Genomic DNA, 20,318 nt, shown 5'->3' on the forward strand with positions numbered 1-20,318 from the left:
CTATCCGCCGCGTATTGGGTGCTATCGTCTTAAGGGCATAGTCTTACACTATTCAACTAGCATTTGAATTGCATGGCGAACAAACAAATGGCCTAGTATATTAAAGATATCAAGTGCAATTTGGTATGAGTAGTGCAGAAGGTAGGTACGATGATAACAAGACCCCGATACAATTAGACGATGAACTCCCGAAGTTTTTTCTTGTTGAGAATTTCTCCTTCCACCAATCGCCCTGTCTCAGTGACTTTCCCATTGACTTGCTCATAGCGTACCAGCGCAGGAATGTTCTTAGTGCCCCACGTTTTTCGGTAGACATTTTGGGGGTTATTCCATCTGATAGATATCAGTTCAATGCACCACAGGGACACGCTTTGAATATGATTTGAACAAAATCCTGCTCAGACACGATGGTAAAACTTACTCTGGCTTTTGTCCAACCTCGATGATAGCTAGGTCAGGCGCGTCATCCCCGGCAAATGCCTTGTTGATGTGAGGCAAGGCATCTCGTACGTCCGGACACCAAGGTTGCTTGGTAATTGGATCTGGTGAAGATATGAAGGCAATGAATAATTTTGAGTCCGGGTTTACTGTCAGGTCCTTCGCCGAGCTTGGCAGTGTGAGATTCTTGGTAATTGGCATTCTTGCGGCTTCGTATACAGTTCGAACTTGAGTGCAGGGTGTAGACAAGAAGTATGGGCGAGACAGTAAAATATTTTTCGAGATATGAAGTCGAGGCATTTACAATCCGACATGAGACAATTGTCAGGTGGCTTTTGTTGATTCCATGACTAAGCATATCGCAATTCTGGGGCCTGGTGGTGCGCGAGGCTTCATTTTGTCAACAATTCAATATCGCAATCAGTATCACGGGTCCTATTTCCCATGAACAAAGGCACCCTTCTCTAATGAGTGTTGGATTGCAATTTTATAAACTGGTAGCTATACATTCTATTCTTGTAAGCCTCAGCTTTCAGTCCCTTGCCCTATTCACTGAATTATTGATGCGTGAACCGACGTGTTTTTCCTGATGATCTTCTTCTTTTCAAGGGACTTTTATTGGGCTACTATGTATGTGGTTAGTGCTAAATTGTGAATTGTGGATATTCTCGGATTCCCCGAGGCTGGGCGTTGACACTTTTGTCTCAGATTCAATGTGTAAAGGTAGAAGCTTGGAGAAAAAAATAGGCAATAGATTAAGTGCACCATCTTCTGCTTGCACAGGTCAGGCTCATGAATTTGAGCCACATAGGGTACCAAATAAAACATAAATGAAGTCAATGGCCCCTAAAAACGAAAACCCGTACATTTAATTGACCTGGTCACTTAAGTCTTTGGCCTCGACGTCCTTTCCCTCATCATCCTGTGCCCACATGCTATCGGTAGGCTCCCCAGGCCACAAGGTAGCACAGAGCCTACGCGCATCTGCCCAGTCTTCATATTCACCATCAGAGCTATACATCATTAGAATGGATTCTCTGGACGGATGTAACATGTAGCATACCTAAGATCAATATTCTTCGGCGCCAGCATCCTCTGAGAAGGATAGATGTAACGACCACATCGTACGGCCTTTCGGCAGTCTTGCAAAAAGTCCACTGGCCGGGCTTGCACAGTATGAATTGCTCATAGGCATCTTCTCCAACCCCGTTCAGATTTATGCCTTTCTCAGAGCCTATGACCACTTTTGTTATCTCATCTTCATCTTAAGTTGAACCAGTGAGAGGGACCCGGCCTTCTTTGATGATTTTGGGGATATCTTCGATGAGTTGGGCCCAGGCCTTTTGCCATTCAGGTGTATCCCAGCCAAGGATGGCATAGTAGTGCGTGTAAATGTATCCTATTAGCATGTTGTCATCTTTGATGATGACTAGACTGACCCCATGGTTAAACTGAAGCGGTGGGAGTATTGTCAGATGAAAAAGGAGGAAATTAAGCTGTTGGAAGGTGAACTCAGAACCACGTCACCTATGGGGAATCTGCATAACCTCACAAGCTTCCAATCTTGCTGCGGATAGAGAGAGGGAGAATAGTGAAGAAAAGAGTCTATCAAGTGACCATTTAGGATGAGGTTTTACGTTTTACTGCATCTTTTGAGATGAGCCAAATATAATCTTGGAAAAAAAATTGTCACAAAGCCTCCAGTCCTCTGAGCACTTTATCCCCATCTTTCATTCTTTGTCTAACTGTAACTGTCTTTCAAAATCTCATAGAGATGACTGAAGCGAGTGCCTTCACCTGGATAACCTAGTTAACGCTAACATCTCTATTAGGCCACTTATTCGATAATAGACGATCGATGCTTAGCTCCACAGCTTCGCCATGCTCTTGATGACTTGAGAACAGCTGTCCATTCGGCAAATTGCTATCTAACTACTTCTCGCTTTCTGGACTCTTTCCCAAACCTCAGTACTCAACACTCAGAAATCCAAAGAGCTGTTGAAAAGGTGGCTCGGTTTGCGCGGGAGCAAGAAGAGAATACGGCTCAGGCTGTGCAAAAAGCTCAAACGGCATTCGAAGCTCTGTCTCCTGAACATCAGCATGGCTTGATGCAGTACTACGGGGAAGATCTCAATTTTTATCTCGAAATCGCCATTCCTCTGGACCTGTCGCGTACTCCCTCAACCCCTTTCAGGGAATTCCAGGTGTTGCTATTTGACATTGAAAATATTCACCGTGCACTTGCTCGGGTACGTGGAGTTGAGGCGAGCATCACCAATGTATTTTCCAGATTACCGTCCATCCAACGACTGCTGCTGGAAAATCGGGAGGAGGAACTTCGGCTGCTAAAACAACGCAGCTCAGCTGGGATTCAATTGTCTAGGAAATTCTTTGCCTTGGATCGGGAACAACAGAGTATTCTTTGGTTATGGTATCAAGATTCTATGGGGATCAGTGGAATCCGGAGGGATGACAATGCGGAATACCCCTACTCTGATAGGAGCTGAGATGGAGATAACCATGAGCGTGGGGGGATTGTCAATTACAGCAGTGTCCCAACATGCAAAGGTAGAAGAACACGAATGGAAAGGACGGGCAAATAGAGGGGAAGAATACCAGACGCCCGTGAGGCTGTGACAGTCTCGATTGGTGGTATCATTCCTTGAATCACTGACACATGAATATCCATTAACAAGCTATCATTGACCTGGAACCCCTGCTATAATTTCCTATTTATTGGTATATCTCGCATTCTTAATCTCCTCTAAACATTACCAATGCTTGGGAGTGTGGGGTAGATAACGAGGATTCTCGGCCAGATTGCCGTGTTTCGGGAACTTGTCTTTTTCTTATCCTTTGCAGGTCCACTCCTCTATAGCGCTTCGGATAACTGTCCAAATTGACAATGGACTCTGCCTCGAGACGACGACTAAGAAGGCGAGTTGCCGACGAGAATCGCAAAAGGGCACCCCGAGCGTATGCATCATTCGTCTGAGACGAGGCGTATCCACTAACTGGGCTTAGATGCGATCGCTGTAAGGCCAGGAAAAGCAAGTGTGTGGAGGCGACTCCGGGCAAATGTCAGCGGTGCCTTGCAAGTAACTTGGCCTGCATGTTTGGGAGGTATTCAGTCCATGACCTTTAAGAAAGCGCTTTTTTAACGTGAAACAGGGAGAAATCGCCTGTTACCCAGGATACTGCGTCGAGTGACCTTCCCGAACCTGGTATAGTTGCTACATCGACCAGAAACCGAGCCCAACTACTGCAAGATGATATCAGTCATACTGATCCGCTTTCTCCGGCATCAGTCTTGTCCCAAAAGCTCGCCGAACATGTTGTTGCAGGTCAATCTAAAAGGGCCCCGTGGCCAAACATCCTCTCCCGTCTGAGGGAGGCTTTCTCGCTAGATCCGGATGCTGCACCCGAAGAGAGGGACATGGTCGCCATGCAAGCCGTAAGCCATATCATATTTCGGTTTTGAGCCCATGTCAACTGACGAATCCTAGCATATGACCCGTCCAAAGGCGCTTCATCCATATGAGGTGGCACGTTTACATGCAGCAATTGATGCATTCCCCCCGCGCCTCATCGCCGACTTTTTGATTTCGGTATTCATAAAACATGCAACAGATACATTCTTCTACTTTGACCAGGACCAAATTCTGTCCGAGATTGACCAATTCTACACAGACACCACCTCGCCGTTAAGATCTGACTTGAGCTTTGTTTGTCTTGCAATGGCAATATTCGCACTAGGTAGTCAATGGACGCCCCTAGAAAGACCAGATGAATTTGCAGTCAGCCTACATCGAGATAATGATGATTTAGGTCAAGTGTTCTATACTCATGCCAAAACGCTTATACCCGACTTAATTGACCGACCCTGTCTCCGATCCATTCAAGCGCCCTTCTTGCTAGGTGTCTATCTAATGCCAGCAAGTGCCATCGGATCATCGTATGTCTACATGGGCTTGGCTTTGCGCAAAGCATTGGCATTTGATCTCCATCTCAACCCAGAAGATCAAGCAGTTGACGACCGAGAGAGAGAGGTCCGATGTCGGTTATGGTGGTCAATATATTCCCTCGAGAGGTACGTGATGGGACTCTCGCTGAAATAAATCTCACTAACCACGTCAGGTGTACCACTATCAAACTAAGCAGGCCTCGCTCTGTCGATGCCAATGTAGTCAAAGTACCACATCCATCGCCTCTCCCAGCACTGGATCGTCTGCAAAAATACAACAATATTCAATTCCAGATGGCGTATGCTCGTCTGATCAAGATCCTCGATCGAATTGCCGAACCGTGGTATGTTGGGCCGATTCCGATAGAATAACAAGCACTTATATTTTATCAGTAGTGGTGTCACCGAAGCGGAAGAACAGTCAGAATCCGAAGGTCTGGCTTCTGATCTTCGACAGTGGAAGAAGTCCTTACCGCCAGATTTCAAGCTTGAAAACGTGGACACCAAAGACTCAAGATATCGCACGATCTTCCATCTATATTTGAATTATTACTATGCGTGGATAACCATGGGAAAAGTCGCCCTTGTAACAGTTGCCCGAACGAGCCTTCGTTATCATATGTTTCCTGCGTCGCGCCCTCCTGGTCCAAGCGAGGCCACCTTGATGCAATCCCGATATTGCGCAAAGGCGGGCAGAAAACTTCTCCTACTGTTCGAGAATTTGACACAAACCCGCAAGATCACTCGTTTCTCATTCACGGACTTCCAGGGATGCAGTATTGCGACGATCGTGACGCTAGTGGCTGGGATCACAGAACGAGATTCAGGATACAATGCTCGAGTGAAATTTGGCTTAGACTGTCTTCGGAGAATGGCAACTGGAAACATGACAGCTAAATTGGGGGTAAAGTTTGTTGAAGCCGTACAGTCGATAACAAACGAGGCCGCGGAGAAGCTCCATCAAGCGTCATCCACGGCTAACGAAACACAGGATGTACAAAATTCGGCTTCGACATCTGATTACAATCAATGGGCTGAATGGCTTACGAGGTTGGAACGCTCTCCGACCCTGGAGCAAAGAGCAATCCATGAGGCAGAGCCCGATGTGCCCTTTCCACATACTGTACTGCATCCACCACAGTCAAGCGATAATACGTCCGATTGGAGGACTGCTGGTGAACAGTATATCCCGGAAAGCTCAACCCCGCAAAGCCTAGCACATGGTTCAACTATGTTGCGGGAGTTCCAGTCTATAGAGTACGACCTTTTGTCGGGATTCCAGAGTGATGATCCAGCCTTTCTCATGGGCTTGACTGGGATTGATGTCCTAGACTTCTCTGGGCTCACATAAATATGTACCTAGTGAAGAGGGAAATGCCCGACGACACAACACCAACCATCCAAGGAGGTCAGCTAGCAAGCTTAGGGATCATACAGATCTCAGAAATCATCCTTGTATCCTAGAAAAATAACTTTCTGTAAGCCCCTTTCCATTCTGTGTCGTGTATGCGTGATTTCCTGTACTCTGAGCTCCCCTATCTGACATCCATGAATGAGGGACATACTATCAGCACCCCAAATTCTGCTAGTCAAATATTCGCCAATTAGAAATGAGGAAGAATGAGCGGTATTAAAAATTCAGAAGGCGGTATAACTATCCAATGAGGAAGGCGGTAGCAGAAGTCACTGTATATCTATTTCTGCCTGAGAAACAAGGCAACTATATTTCTGCCCCACTACGAAGACCTAGGGAGTAGGGAGAATGAAGACACCACACCACCATCTTTAACTCGGATATATTTATGTCTATCATCACACTCGCAACACCAACTGCGATGCAATGCAATGCAATACAGTATACAGCAATAATCATTGTACTCTCACTGGAATCTGACCATCCTCCAGCAATGCATCCCACCTACTCTTATAGACACGACCATCCTTCATCACACCAAGCACATGTGCATCAGGCTTATCAAAGACGGTCACATCATCAAGCGGGTTCTTATTTAGAATCACAACGTCAGCATGGAAGCCCTCCTTGATTTGACCCAGCTCATCCGCGCATCCCATCATCTTCGCTGGGTTCACAGTAGCACTACGCAAGATCTCCAGTGCTGATAAGACCTGCGAGCGCAGTGCAAATTCATGGGTCTGCGCAGAGCCCAGTGGACCCAGCAAATCAGAGCCATAGCACATAGTCACACCAGCCTCCGAGGCAACCCTCAAAGCCTCAAGACCAGACTTTAACACGATCGAATTCTTTGTCTGGGACTCAATAGGCAGGTAGTTCTTCCACCGCTCAGAAGCCATCTGAGCATATGCGATAAGCGTAGGCGTCAAGTAGACCCCCTTCTCGGCCATGAGCTTGGCAGTGGGTGCATCAACGAAGTTCCCGTGCTCAATACCACGGACACCATTATCGATACAATGCCGGATAGCCTTCACAGTATAGGCATGGGCCGTGACAAAAGTCCCGGCATTATCAGCACATTCCACCATCGCCTGAATCTCCGCCACTGTAAACTGCAGATGCTCTAGCTTATCCGTTGGCGAAGCCACACCACCGGAGCCCATAATCTTGATAAAGTCGGCGCCGCGTCGAATCTCCTCACGGACAGCAGCAATACACTCCGGCACACCGTTGCACATGCGGCCTAGGTGGTTATTGTCGTGAGTGCCGCCGCAGCATTCCGTAGCCTCATGCGGGCCGCGCAGATCACCATGTCCACCAAATTGCGAGAGAGCATGGCCTGCGATAAAAACGCGCGGGCCAGGGAAGACACCGTCTTCAATTGCCTCCTTCAAGGCGAGCTGGGCACCGCCACAGTCGCGGATGCTGGTGAAGCCGCGATGCAGCATCTGCGAGGCTGTGTAAGGCTGGCGCAAAAGGTGTACGTCATTCGGATTGCCGAAGGCTTTGGATAAGTCACTATAGCCCGGAACTGCGCATAAATGTACGTGGGCATCGAATAGACCGGGGCAGAGATATTTCTCTTGGCAGTCTACCGTTTTGAGGCTGATTGGTGAAGCTGGGATGGATGATTCTGAGCCGATGTAGGTGATTTTGCCCTCAGTGGTGATGAGGGTTGTGTTTGCTTTGATTGTGCCTGTTTCGACATCGACGATGTTGGCATTGATGAATTTGTATCCCTGTGGTGCAGGGCGTATCCATGGCTTGATGTCTGAGCCCGGGAGGGTGGTTTGTGACATATTCGGCTTGGGGTGAGATGATGCTGATAAGCCAAGATATCGAGTTTAAATATTAAATTTGAAAGCTGAAAGAAATCACTTTGCGGGGGTCTCTCACATTTGTCGGGAAGTTGGTCGACAGATTCCCGATGCCATCGGACCGATGCACTTCTCCGCATATCAATCATATCACCGACAATCGAAGATAAGCCTTCTTTTATAGCCGGTGGGAAATCCGGGGCATATCAGCTTTTTTTTCCCTTGCAAACTTGAGCATTCCTCCTCTTTGACTGTTTTGTTTTGCCGAAATCCAATTATCTCATCCGTATATATCAAGGGGCTTCAATCCCACCTGTATTAATGGACAACTTGGAGAAGCGTGCTGCGAGTAGCGACAATGCCGATCAATCAAATGGCGAAATTCTCGAGCTTCAGGGGAGTTACACTGCGGAGGAAGAGAACACCGTCCTGCGCAAGATTGACTTGGTCATTTTGCCTTTTGTGAGTGCTTCAAGCTGTCTTTCGGGATCTTTTTCGGGCTAATGACGCATACTTCCAGATGTGCTTCGTCTTTTTCCTGCAATATATTGATAAGCAGAGTCTCAGCTATGCTGGTGTCTTCGGTCTAATTCAAGACCTCAATATGACAAGCTCGCAATATTCATGGTCAAGCTCAATTTTCTATGTCGGCCAGCTAGTCGCCGAATATCCATTTATATATCTAATGAGCCGGCTCCCATTGACCAAATTCGTCGGTGCGACTGTGTACGTTTACTCTTGCGGTACTACTATATCTGTCCTGATCATGCGCTAACCACCAATTCAGAATTGTCTGGGGCATCATATGCATGTGCCTCGCAGCACCAAACAATTTCGCCGGATTTGCCACCGTGCGCTTTCTACTCGGCTTCAGCGAAGGCGCTGTCTCGCCTGCTTTCGTGACGATCACTAGTATCTGGTATCGAAAGAAAGAACACAATGTCCGCACGGCATTATGGATATCTATGAATGGTCTGGCACAGGTTATAGGCTGCTCCCTTATGTATGGCATTGGTAAAAACAACTCGCTTCCAATCGCTCCCTGGCGCGTGCTATTTATCATCTGCGGCGCGATAACCTCTGCCGCAGGCGTGGCATTCTTTTTCTTCATGCCAAACGGGCCGAAAGATGCTTGGTTTTTGAATGCCCGCGAGAGGGAAGTCCTTTCGCTACGCATGGCACAGGATCGAGATGGTGGTGACAAGGCCTCTTTTTCCGTTGCCCAGCTCAAAGAGACAATAATGGACCCCAAGGCATGGGTTGTCTTTTGGTTTGGTGTTTTGGTATGCATGCAGTCGCCGGTTTTGACTTTTGCATCTCTTGTGATCAAGTCGATCGGCTATACTAACCTTGAGACTATGCTATATACGGCTCCATCGGGCGCTGTTCAAGTTGCCTTCCTGTGGATCGGTGTCGGCTTAGTATTTATCTTCCCTAATCAGCGAACGCTAGTCATTCTTGTTCTTATTATCCCGCCTCTGATTGGGACTGTCTTCTTGCTGAAGTTGGACGTGACTGCTCAATGGGGTCTTATTGTTGCCTCGTGGCTGGTATGTATTTCTATTGACCAGGTCATTCTTCCGTTGCTAACCCAGTTTTCCGCAGTCTTCATGCATTACGGCATCCATGACACCACTTCTCTCACTTGCGGCTTCAAATTTCAAGGGAAATACCAAGCGCGCTGTTGTGAACGGCATGTTTTTCATTGGTTACTGTGCTGCCTGCATTGCCTCGCCTCAACTATGGACCCACAGCCCTCGTTATACGGAGGGTGTGATAACATCCATTGTAACATGGTGTCTGCTTTTTGTGGTTGTGATTTTATTCCGCTTCTTGTGCATCCGAGACAATAAGCAGCGTGATAAACGGGCTGCCAGTTCAGGTGTTGTCAGTGTGGATGAAGAGGTCAAATTGGACGAAAATGGGTTGCCACAGACAGATATCACGGATAAACAAGACCGACAATTTCGATATGTATGGTAAATAATTGTTTATATTTGTTTGGAAAGTATTCCGAGGAGGTTAATATGATATTTGGCTTGATTTTCCGCATAATATAAACAGTAGGATCCCAGATGGAACAAGCAGGCCAATACACAAAGTTATGAAGAGAGAACACCTTTCGGAGTTGAACTTGGTCATTGTTACCCTGTGTAGCAATATCATCCTTCTACCTTGATCAACCTTAATATATGCAGGGACAGAGGCTGTAACAATTTGCATACCATTTTTCCTCTAGGAGCACGCCTTGATGATATCGGCCGCACGCTCAGCAACCGCATAGACGGTACTCTGAAGGTGACCGCAAACCTGGAAAGGCATGACGGAAGCGTCCACAACACGAACATTCGAGGTTCCGTAAACCTTCAGCGACGAGTCGACAACACCACCAATCTCCTTGGGAAGCATGGCAGCTGTGGTGATCGGGTGGAAGTTTGATCGGTCTAGTCAAATAAAAGGTTAATAATAAAATTCCCTCCACAAATCTCCCAGAAACGCGAATGATACACGTACATTGACCTTTGATGAAATCAGCCCAGCCCTCATCTTCAGCACCAGCAGCAACAGTAGAAAGACCGGGGCTGGTTTCAGGACCAACCATATCAGCAAATGGTTCAGTTTTGAAAATCTCACGAATAAACCGCGCCGCCTCCACCTGAGAATGTAGATCAAAGTCCAGCATGAAGTACTTGGGGTCAATGATAGCCGCCGCGGTGGGGTCCGCGGAAGAGAGGTGAACGCTGCCGCGAGAGAACGGAACAGACCCCCAGTATTCGCTGCTATACGAGGTTCCAGAGGCCGACAACAGGATCTCCGCAACAGGGATACCAGATTTAAAGATCAGATCCCACTGGATCTTAAAGAAGCGGTATATGTCGCGGGCTTTGGTGATGTTGCCATTGGCGGATGCAACCTGTGCTGCATAAGCGGGAAGCTCGCGAAGAAGCTCGGCTCCGAGCGCTGTGGAGTTGGGGAAGAGCTGGGATGCTGAGGGGTAGGCGACGTAGTCGGCACTCTTGTTGCTGCTGTAGGTTTTCTTCGAGTCGAACTGGAGACCATTGTTCATTTGGTCCTGCAGGTTTTCGCCGACAGTTGGCAGGTTAATTTTGGTGGCGATTCCGTACTTGGAAAGAATGCTAGTGAGTGATTTTTGGTTAGCCTTGATAAGATGTTGAACGGGGAGGTGTTATGGTTACTTTGGGTTTCCGATGCCGGAAAGCTCGAGCAGAACGGGAGATTTCAATGCTCCAGCAGCGAGGATTACTTCACGAGTAGCCTTAACCACGGTGGTTGTGCCATTGGAAAAAGTGACCTCGACACCATTCGCAGTGACCTCATGGCCATTCTTCCAGGTAATCTTGTTGGCGTGTGTGTTGAGCCAGACAAGGAGATTGTTTCGGTTCTGGTAGGGATAATAGTAGGCACGAGCAGCATCCTCACGGATATTGAGCTCAGAATCAACCGTCTTGGGATACAAGCTGTATCCAACCATATCTCCGCCATTGGGGTCCAGGTTGTACTGAACAGGAACATCAAGGTTCTGATAGGTAGTGTTCAATTTCTGAGCAAGGCCGTCGTTCAACTGTGTTGAAGACCAGCCAACCTTCAGTGGTCCAGTAAAGCCGTGGTAGGCCGGATCAAAAGCAACACCGGATCCATCCAAGAATGGGTACTGTGCCGGATCTTGCAAGTGTTCGCCCTTTTTGAAGTAGGGGAGCAGAGTCTTCCAGTTCCAGCCCTTATTTCCGACGGTCTCCCACGCATCGATCTGAGCTGCCTGGGCACGGAGGTACGCCATGCCGTTGATGGTCGATGTTCCTCCGAGTGCCTTTCCGGCACGTATTGTTTGTGGGGAACCACCGGCATATTCTTGGTCTATCGTTTTGTAGGCCCAGTCAATGTCGGTATCAAACGCTTTGCCGTATCCGAGAGTGTCGGTCACATTTAGGTTGTTATAAACGGAGCCGCCGGCTTCGATCACCAGGACAGTGGTGTCCTTTTTCTCGGACAATCGGTTTGCAACGACGAGGCCACTGGTGCCACCTCCAACAATGATGTAGTCGTAAGTCGACTCTGACTTTTGTGAGGTGTGGGGAACTGCAACCGCTAGTGGAAGCAGTGCAAGGCCGATGAGGCTGCGCATGATTGATATTTGATTCTAAGGGAGAAGATTCAATAGTGAGTAGCCTGAGCGATACAACGAAAGCTGTGATTTCTTTAACAATTTGTCTCGAGGCTACACGGATGTTTTATACTTCGGGTCACAATATGATTTACAAGCATCGTGGTCCATTTTGTATTCAGGAACATGGCGGAACTCTTTGTCAGATCAGACTAATCCCAACACGCGATCTGCGTGTCTGTTACTCCGGAATAAAGAGCAAAACAGAAGAACCCACTGTCTACCAGGTATCCCATTCATCCCGAAACCGTATATCTAAGTCTAAGCCTAACGGGCTGAGGCCGAAATGAGAAGTAGACCCTTCTAAGGTTGCAATTGTGGATATAATGGATAATCTTAGCACCTGAAATCTCCGTGGTTTTCCCGCTATAGCCCCGGTAGGACTATTAAACTTCTTGTAGTAGTATGTCTACTCCTATCTGCTGCCAAAATCTACGCCAGCAGATCCACTCGATGGCTGCATTAACCTTGGAAATCTTACTCATTCTTAGTCAGGAACAAATATGACCCACCTTGGAAGAACTTGGATTGATAATCGTATGCCGATCTTATTCAGAGTTTCGCACTGCCTACTTCTAGTATATGCCTAAGACAAGGTAACCGGAACCCGGCTTCGTGTTTCACTTGCTTCTACAAGCTGTTTGAGTAAAACAGATGGGGATACTATATCCACGGGCTGTGCAATGCCAAGTAATATCCTATGTCTAGGGTCACCATGCTCAGATTGACTACTTCTCCGATTTTAAGGGTCCTTTTAGAGAACTTTAGGTTGTACTAATTTTCATCTGATAAAAGAAACCGATCTGATAAAAGAGAATTATGAACGGCGGTATTCTCGGCCCGTAAAATGTCAGAGTCTCCGAGTCAGCCGAGTGGCGTCACTTGTGGATACAATGTGGAGATTTATGTCCTCTGCCAATGTACAAAGTACAATATCGTGGTTGACGAACAGTCTATAGAGAAACAGTTCTCGACACTAGGCATCGACAACTTTCTTGGAATAAACTCGGCTCTAACATATTACCGGCCTTGCATGATTCGCCCATTTGAAAGAGTACCTTTTACCAGGTAGACCATACAAAAGGTATGTAAATGTTGGTTTTCCTCAATAATATCATACTGGAGACTTCATTGTGAGTATTGGGCCAGTCTTGACATTGAAGGCATACCGGCATCTCCATCTTGAGCCTAGCAAATATGTGTCCATAACCGTCATATGATTCCAACCCAAAACTAAGGAATATGTACAATATAGATTTCGATTAATCCCGTCGATCATTGATTATCATCCCCAGGCATTAACCTTAAATTAGACGAGCATATCGAAAGGTACCGCAGGTAAAAGTGGTTGTGAAATGGTCGAGGTCATAGGGAATCGTGTTTCTGACGTTGCTGAGCTCTACATTGCAACTGAGACCGTATTTCGAAACACGAAGAACGTGAGGTATGTTAACGATATTCAATTTATATTTTACCCACTAATTACCGAAAATATATATTGATCATGTTCCCTCACAATCCTACCACGATCAACAAACGAGTCATTATAAAACGACGCGACCGTCTTAGGTCAAGGATGGGAAATCCTAATTCTCCACTTGACTTTGATATTGATCACTTCCAAGGGTTTGCAACTCGTGCTCTCCGTCGTATGAACCTTGCTCCCGCGGTTCAAGGGTTTTACGCTTAGCTAGATTATGGGTTAACCCTAATATAAGTTCATTTCGTTCGACATTCTATAACCTGGTAATCTCTCATCGACTGACATTAATTAAAGATGCATTCAGGCACATTTTGAGCTTGTGAATGTCTTCATTCATACAGCTTAGTAGACCTATCTTTGGCCGTTTGCAGAGAAGTTTCTCCCGGCTTCTAGAGCATCAGTGTTTTGTTCCATTGTCTTCATGGAGATATTTAGAAGGCTTAATGAAGTTGGAGAATCATCAATAACAATATTTACTCAGTTGATCGCATCTTTTCTGGAGTTAGCCAAGCTACGAGAAGTCATCTTTGATGTTCTATGTCGTCAATAGTCTGGAACTCGGAGTTGTCTTATTAGTCGGGTAATGGAGCTTTTAGGAGATTCTAAGAAAATCTATCGAATATGAAGCTCTTGTCTTTTGAAGATGTATACAACATAGGCAACATCCAGAGAAACAAAAGTATTGTGCATTGTTATCGCGTAAAAAGAACGTATTGCCGGATATCCGAGAGCTCGGATATATAAGATTCTGTGACCCAACATCATTCAATGAAGAATGACTTCGTTCCCGATTTTTCCGACACTCATATATCACGAGCACTAGAACGGCACTTCCAATTTTAGTGCCTAAGAGTCTTTAGCGTTCATCTTGCTGATATGATTCAGGCCAACTTCTCCGAAGCCACTGTTATCTTTTGCGGTTCATAGTGGATCAAATTGATAGGTGTTGGCTGTGAATTTTAACCAGGCCAATCATCATCAAACTTTGCGTAAGCCCCGGTTTTATTTTTAACGCCATAGGACTGGTGGCCAAAAAGGTGGGAGATGGGTTCAAAAAGAACTACCGGCGACTCAAATCTTCCATTTCATATTATTCACTCCTTCTCCCAATACCTGAAAAGGTTGTATAAAGATTGATCATGGGGGCCGACAGTATCAATCTAAAGCCGGTCGAGTCGGCGCGCTCACTCGCTTCGACTTTCTCGCCCATCCACGAGGTCTTTTTCGTTGCCATTGTTTGCATGGGTCAATTTATGACACAAACCAATGTCGGAGTATGTCTTTCGCCGCTTGATACTGTCGGTGATAGCTTTGGTATCGACGATCCCGGCATCTTGAGCTGGTTCATGGCTGGGTACTCTTTGACCGTTGGCACATTCATCTTGGTGTCTGGCCGGTGCGGCGATCTGTTCGGTTATCGTCGAATGTTTATTATTGGATTCTGCTGGATTGCGCTTTGGTCTCTTGTCGCAGGTGTTAGCGTCTATTCGAACTATATTCTCTTTATCTTTGCACGTGTTTTCCAAGGCATCGGTGGCGCATTGCTGATGCCAAACGCATTGGCTATTCTTGGAGCCACGTACCCACAAGGAAAGAGAAAGAATATGATTTTCGCCATCTTCGGTGCCGCTGCCCCAAACAGTGCCCTTTTGGGAGCTGTCTTCGGCGCAATATTTTCTCAATTGGCTTGGTGGCCTTGGGCATATTGGACCCAGGCTATCGTTGCTCTCTGTTGCGCTGCAGTAGGCCTGCTCGTGATCCCATCCATTCATCACGACGCTAAGTTTGAGAAATCCTTCTTGGGCCTGCTCAAAGCTCTCGATGCGCTTGGTGGAGTTTGCGGTATCGGCGGCCTAGTTCTTGTGAACGTTGCATGGAACCAGGCGCCTATCGTGGGATGGAGCGAGCCCTACGTGTATGTCCTTCTGATAGTTGGAATTTTGTTGCTCGCTGCCTTCTTCTATGTCGAATTCCGAGTCTCTGAAAACCCCCTCATTCCGTTCCACGCATTCAGTCCCGATGTCTCGTTTGTCCTTGGCTGTGTTGCTTGTGGCTGGGGCTCATTCGGAATCTGGATCTACTACTTCTGGCGATTCGAAGAGAAGTTCCGTCAGTTGACTCCTCTCCTGACCTCTGCCCAGTTCGTTCCCGTCGGCCCAGTGGGTATCATGGCATGTGTTGTCACCGGCTGGCTGATGGGCCGCATGCGCCCTGCGCTGATTATGGTGTTGTCGATGACTGCTTTCACAGTGGGCAATGTTCTTATAGCAATTGCACCGGTGCACCAAACGTATTGGGGACTGACATTTGTTTGCTTGTTAGTTACCCCTTGGGGTATGGATATGTCGTTCCCTGCAGCGACTCTGATGTTGTCGAATGCGGTCGAGCGCAAGCATCAGGGTGTCGCTGCGTCACTGGTGACTACTATTGTCAACTACAGCATCTCGCTGAGTTTGGGATTCGCTGGTACCGTGGAAGTTCACGTCAACAATGGAGGTTACACTCCCAGCGATGTCTTGAAAGGATATAGGGGCGCATTATATTTAGCCGTTGGTCTTGGTGGGCTGGGGATGTTTCTCAGTATGATATACGCATTCAAGGGCCATCGAACTGAGAGACAGCCGGTGGAAGCCAAAAACGAGGAAGCTTAGGAATAGGCTATTGTCTAGAAGTACGTAAGATTTAATCTTATATCAGTATAATATCAGTTAATCACCTACAACGCGGTCAAGCTAAGCTTTTAGCAAAAGTGAGTACAATCATATATGGGATAGACGACAGGGGGTAAACAAATGAGAAGAGCCGGGCTACTAAGACTTGATCCTGAAAATGAGGCTTTATTGTCGATATCGTGGAGTCCACTGGCTCCATAACTCAATGCCGCACATGAAGTATTCTAGACCTTTGATGTACATCTCTAGTTCATGTGTCAAGCCTTCCATGGTGTTGTGTCGGATTTCAACGCTGGATTGTTTGAAAACGAGCTCCAATTCCCGACAATAGCTATACATTAATCGTCTGCAGGCTGTATATGGTAGTCCTGTCTCGTTCGCAAGGATGTAGATGGCGGAGAATGGCTGGGCACCATCGGTTGGGTTTTCCTGGTATACTTTCCATTCTCGCTCCCAGCTATAGATATCATTCATAACACTGACATGCCTAAATGCGGTGCTTTCCAAAGCGGCTGTATTTTCAAGTGCGGTGGGAGTGAGATCGAGCTTGGCACCAAATCTAATGAGGGCTGTGTAGAGTCTAAATGGCCGTCAGTACTCATCAGGAATGTCTGAAAATGAACAGCGACAGTAATTCATACGTTTTGCCCACATCTGTCTCCCTGAATTTGAGGTATGACCCGAGAGTGTTTGCTGTGGTTCTCTCCTGGGACGTCTGGGCTTGCAGAAGCTGACAAAATCCCTGGGCGACATCATTTGCCAGAACCTCGTCCATACTTCGCATGGCCATGACAGTATCGTGAAGCATCCACTCAAGACAGATACATCTGTCTGGGCTCGCTGCTCCAAGGGCAACTTTCATGAGTCGGTCTCGATACGACAGCATTTGCGTAAAACTCATTTTTTCAAGTTGGTCTATCTCGAGAGTCAATAAATGGCCGAACCCAGTCTCCGGCTATCAGAACTCACCGTCAATTAGTAATGACAAGTAAAGCATTTTGCCTGTCACATCAATGCGATCATATAGCGTCAGAGGGAAAAAGTGACTAAAGGCGCGGGATAACCCAAGACCAAGGAACCCCTTTTTCTCCTTCTCACTAGGGAAATTCCAATTGTCGCCAAAATAAGGCTCAACCTGAGCTTGAATCAATTCCCACCCTAGTGGATGGGTTTTTGATTCCAGTTGGCTTGCTGGGATCGCGCAAGGAGCATTTTGTGCTGTTGAGTACTGCCTGGCCGAATTGGAATTGTTTGTTGAGTAGAGATAGGATGAAAGGATTGGCCGATTGACAGCCAACGCCACTTTACGTCGGCGTTCATTTGTCAATTTCTTCCAGATGCATATCCTTTGAATCCGATGCATTGCAACTTCTATCAATTGCATCCGTGAGGCCGGGCTTTTTGGTTGGCAGTTGTCAATCTCCACAACGGAGGCTGCACACATTTACGCACGGACCACCGAAATGTGATGTCACCAACATCGATCAACCGTGGGCCTGCCACTCTTCTTTTATCTCTATTTCTACCCCAAGTTTGCTTCGTACAACATCCTAATATTTGTACTTACAACACCAATCGACACTCTCTCCTTACCATCATCCTATCTTGAAGGCTGAATTCCCTATTAGCTCTATCCCCACCAATCCGATCATCGGCGTTTGCAAGAGAAAGAGGCCAAGATCTTCGTGCATATGGTTCTAGCTTCTACCTCTATCAGCCATCAGAGCTCTCTGCAGGTGGCCCTACGACGACTTAGTGCAATCAAGGTAGATAGTGGAAGTCTCTCAACAAAGGTTGTCACAATGAGCGCACCATCAGGTCCGCCACGTGCCCCATGGCGCGATCTCCTTGGCTCTCATATCGAGCAAACACCTGGATGTGAATTCACAATTGCAACAATTGGCTACAATGCTCAACAGCATCCTGTACCTCGCCTGCGGACTTGCGCCTGTCGTGGTTTCTTCCCAGAACTCGAGCTCAACGCTAAGGGCCAGGAAGCTATGGATCAGCAGGTGGAAGGCGGTGCTAATCCACCTGTATTCGAAAGTGACATGCTGTCATTTACCACTGATGCTCGGATGGACAAGCTTCCTCAACTGGAGTCCTCGGGTCATGCGACTGAGGTTGTATTCTGGCTGAAGGACCTCATGACTCAGTGGCGTGTCAAGGGGACGGCATATGCAATTGGCAACCCAAGTGGAGAAGATACAGAGGAAGAGAAGCTATCCCGAACTGAGATAAAAAAGGGATTGAGAGTAAAGGGGAATAATGACAGTGACATTGCGAAATGGACATGGGAAAAGGCTGTCACAAAGTATTTTGCAAATCACTCCCCTATCGCAAGAGGTATGTGGTCTCTATCTTGATTCTTGGGCGCAAGTGCTTTATGCCTTGCTCTTATGCCGATTGAAAAACCCGTTCGCCTGTCATCGCCTGCTCATACTGACTGGGAACCTAGGTTTCTTCCGATCCCCTCCCCCTGGACAACCTAGATCCTCAACTCCTAGCCAACTAGATCTCAAGCTAGGTCAAAAAGTTCTGGACCTTCATGACCCTGTTGCACGGGCAAATTTCCGAGTCGTCATCATTCGGCCCGAAGAGGTTGAGTGTTTAGATCTTACTGATCAAGAGAACGGCAAAAGATGGAACTGGACGTTGATTGACGGAAGCGATGGTTCTCGGTGGGATGAAGCCGAGTTGTGGCCGTGATTCTACCAATATTGCAAAGACACTTGTTCTCCTGGATAAGTTGTATCCAAAAAATGTGTAATCGCTGTCTTATTTTGATATTTGCATGACATACGTTGGATGTTTTCATCTTAGGTTATAAGGGTGTATATCTATAGGCTTCAATAGAGTACCAAAAACGGTCAAGCGAAATGTTGGTAGTTTGCATAGGATCTTTGTTTGAGCAGTGTCTAGTGCTGAAACTTGCTTGACCTGAGATTTTGTTGTGCTTTCTGGTTGTCGCCTGCCTGAAAGAACCCTCACTTCTACCAACTTGTCACAACTTTCATTCACCATCTTATTCTATCTCATTAGCAAAAGTAACTTCCCTCAAAACTGATCCCTTGACCTGCCTTATCCCAACTAAATACTGACCACGGACACGTTCATATAGTGCCTGATACTGAGATGCCTAGCGATAACCCTGCCTGTGCTGACTGTAAGGCCAAGAAGAAGCGGTGCATTCACCGTAACCAACCTGTGAAGGTCGCGAAAGTCGAAGCCGTCTCAGCCAGCATGTCTGCCCCCTCCGCTACCGCTACTGTTCTGACGCCTGCGTCCACTCCAGTCCCTGTTGCTGTTGCCGGTTCCTCCACCAGAGGGCGACGTAAGACCGCTGATGCCACAACGAAGGTACTGACAGGTCTGCCGTTGACTTCTGGTTTGGATTGTCGTAAAGCTAACACACAGAACATAGGAGATGAGTCCCGCTCCTGCCGACTCCAGCGACGAGCTTTCTTCCGTGCCCTCGGAGGCCGAGGAGAAGCCGATGGCCAATAAATACACCACGCACAGTCGCCGTGCTAAGACCTCCGCCGCCTCCGAGAACGTAGCCCTGGCCCTTGACCTCTCGGGTGATTCTCTTCAGGCCGCTGCCACCATGTCCGTCCACCGTGTCTGGGCCCGCGAACTTCGGGACAACCTCCAGGAACTCGAGAGGTGTATGGAGGCCTTCGATGAAGCTCACCGAGCTACCATGGCCTCTGCTCAGGCTATCCAGCATACTGTCGACGGCTGGATTCAGACCTGGGCTGCTTCTGGTCATTAAGCATTCCCAACGTTCACCATCGCACCATTTTGTAGCATTGGAATGGGTACTTGCGGTCATTTGAGATGTTATTGGGGGGGGAACTACTCCGGACTGGTTCTCATTTGAGAAGAGGAAATTCTTCGGTTCCTGATATAGGGCGTGCTCGACCAGGTTTGGACAATTCACGTGGCTCGGCACCGATTGGTTTCTATTTTGGTATGCCTGCAAGCATCCAGGCCTATGAATTCGACATGTATGCTCCGTATTTGTAGGCTGTAATGATTCGCATAGCGCAATCTTGGACACTAGAATACCCATCAAGATTTGTGTGTGTGTGCCTAAACCTAGAGACCTCAATGTTGTATGTACAATATACTGAGTACTCCGTAGCATTTTTCAAAATATTTGAAAGTTGTCGAGTCCGAGGGGGTCGGGGACAGAAGTACTTGGTGGATGGGGTTTTTACGATACATACCAGCAGCTACAGCCTATCAATGTGGGTTGCGGGGGGGGGGGGGGGGCGGGGGGGGGGGGGGGGGGGGGGGGGGGGGGGGGGGGGGGGGGGGGGGGGGGGGGGGGGGGGGGGGGGG

At 47.4% G+C, this 20,318-nt stretch overlaps 9 protein-coding genes across 9 annotated transcripts; 5 read left to right on the forward strand and 4 right to left on the reverse strand.

Moving 5' to 3' along the window:
• Positions 1–173: 173 nt before the first annotated feature.
• Positions 174–639, reverse strand: LCP9604111_7352 (uncharacterized protein; the record flags this gene model as incomplete). Its single annotated transcript, XM_039075375.1, has 2 exons — positions 174–333; positions 422–639. 2 exons carry the CDS (start codon positions 637–639, stop codon positions 174–176), a joined length of 378 nt encoding a protein of 125 aa, XP_038926743.1.
• Positions 640–3,343: 2,704 nt separating this feature from the next.
• Positions 3,344–5,753, forward strand: LCP9604111_7353 (transcriptional regulator family TF; the record flags this gene model as incomplete). The annotated part of the gene is made up of 6 exons (XM_039075376.1): positions 3,344–3,414; positions 3,463–3,561; positions 3,610–3,892; positions 3,945–4,528; positions 4,576–4,746; positions 4,796–5,753. The coding sequence occupies 6 exons, from the start codon at positions 3,344–3,346 to the stop codon at positions 5,751–5,753; spliced, it is 2,166 nt and encodes a 721-aa protein (XP_038926744.1).
• A 518-nt stretch (positions 5,754–6,271) lies between these two features.
• LCP9604111_7354 (metal-dependent hydrolase family protein) lies at positions 6,272–7,615 on the reverse strand (the record flags this gene model as incomplete). The annotated part of the gene is made up of 1 exon (XM_039075377.1): positions 6,272–7,615. The coding sequence occupies one exon, from the start codon at positions 7,613–7,615 to the stop codon at positions 6,272–6,274; it is 1,344 nt and encodes a 447-aa protein (XP_038926745.1).
• Positions 7,616–7,954: 339 nt separating this feature from the next.
• LCP9604111_7355 (uncharacterized protein) lies at positions 7,955–9,616 on the forward strand (the record flags this gene model as incomplete). Its single annotated transcript, XM_039075378.1, has 4 exons — positions 7,955–8,095; positions 8,154–8,359; positions 8,421–9,183; positions 9,239–9,616. 4 exons carry the CDS (start codon positions 7,955–7,957, stop codon positions 9,614–9,616), a joined length of 1,488 nt encoding a protein of 495 aa, XP_038926746.1.
• Positions 9,617–9,868: 252 nt separating this feature from the next.
• Positions 9,869–11,777, reverse strand: LCP9604111_7356 (GMC family oxidoreductase; the record flags this gene model as incomplete). Its single annotated transcript, XM_039075379.1, has 3 exons — positions 9,869–10,077; positions 10,148–10,770; positions 10,831–11,777. The coding sequence occupies 3 exons, from the start codon at positions 11,775–11,777 to the stop codon at positions 9,869–9,871; spliced, it is 1,779 nt and encodes a 592-aa protein (XP_038926747.1).
• Positions 11,778–14,438: 2,661 nt separating this feature from the next.
• Positions 14,439–15,950, forward strand: LCP9604111_7357 (MFS transporter; the record flags this gene model as incomplete). The annotated part of the gene is made up of 1 exon (XM_039075380.1): positions 14,439–15,950. The coding sequence occupies one exon, from the start codon at positions 14,439–14,441 to the stop codon at positions 15,948–15,950; it is 1,512 nt and encodes a 503-aa protein (XP_038926748.1).
• A 186-nt stretch (positions 15,951–16,136) lies between these two features.
• Positions 16,137–16,968, reverse strand: LCP9604111_7358 (uncharacterized protein; the record flags this gene model as incomplete). Its single annotated transcript, XM_039075381.1, has 3 exons — positions 16,137–16,551; positions 16,613–16,886; positions 16,941–16,968. 3 exons carry the CDS (start codon positions 16,966–16,968, stop codon positions 16,137–16,139), a joined length of 717 nt encoding a protein of 238 aa, XP_038926749.1.
• Positions 16,969–17,773: 805 nt separating this feature from the next.
• LCP9604111_7359 (uncharacterized protein) lies at positions 17,774–18,680 on the forward strand (the record flags this gene model as incomplete). Its single annotated transcript, XM_039075382.1, has 2 exons — positions 17,774–18,317; positions 18,430–18,680. 2 exons carry the CDS (start codon positions 17,774–17,776, stop codon positions 18,678–18,680), a joined length of 795 nt encoding a protein of 264 aa, XP_038926750.1.
• A 426-nt stretch (positions 18,681–19,106) lies between these two features.
• On the forward strand, positions 19,107–19,746 carry LCP9604111_7360 (uncharacterized protein; the record flags this gene model as incomplete). Its single annotated transcript, XM_039075384.1, has 2 exons — positions 19,107–19,331; positions 19,396–19,746. The coding sequence occupies 2 exons, from the start codon at positions 19,107–19,109 to the stop codon at positions 19,744–19,746; spliced, it is 576 nt and encodes a 191-aa protein (XP_038926751.1).
• Between the last annotated feature and the right edge of the window lie 572 nt (positions 19,747–20,318).

Source organism: Penicillium roqueforti, assembly GCF_015533775.1.
Source record: "Penicillium roqueforti strain LCP96 04111 chromosome Unknown scaffold_22, whole genome shotgun sequence".
Taxonomy (NCBI): Eukaryota; Fungi; Ascomycota; class Eurotiomycetes; order Eurotiales; family Aspergillaceae; genus Penicillium; species Penicillium roqueforti.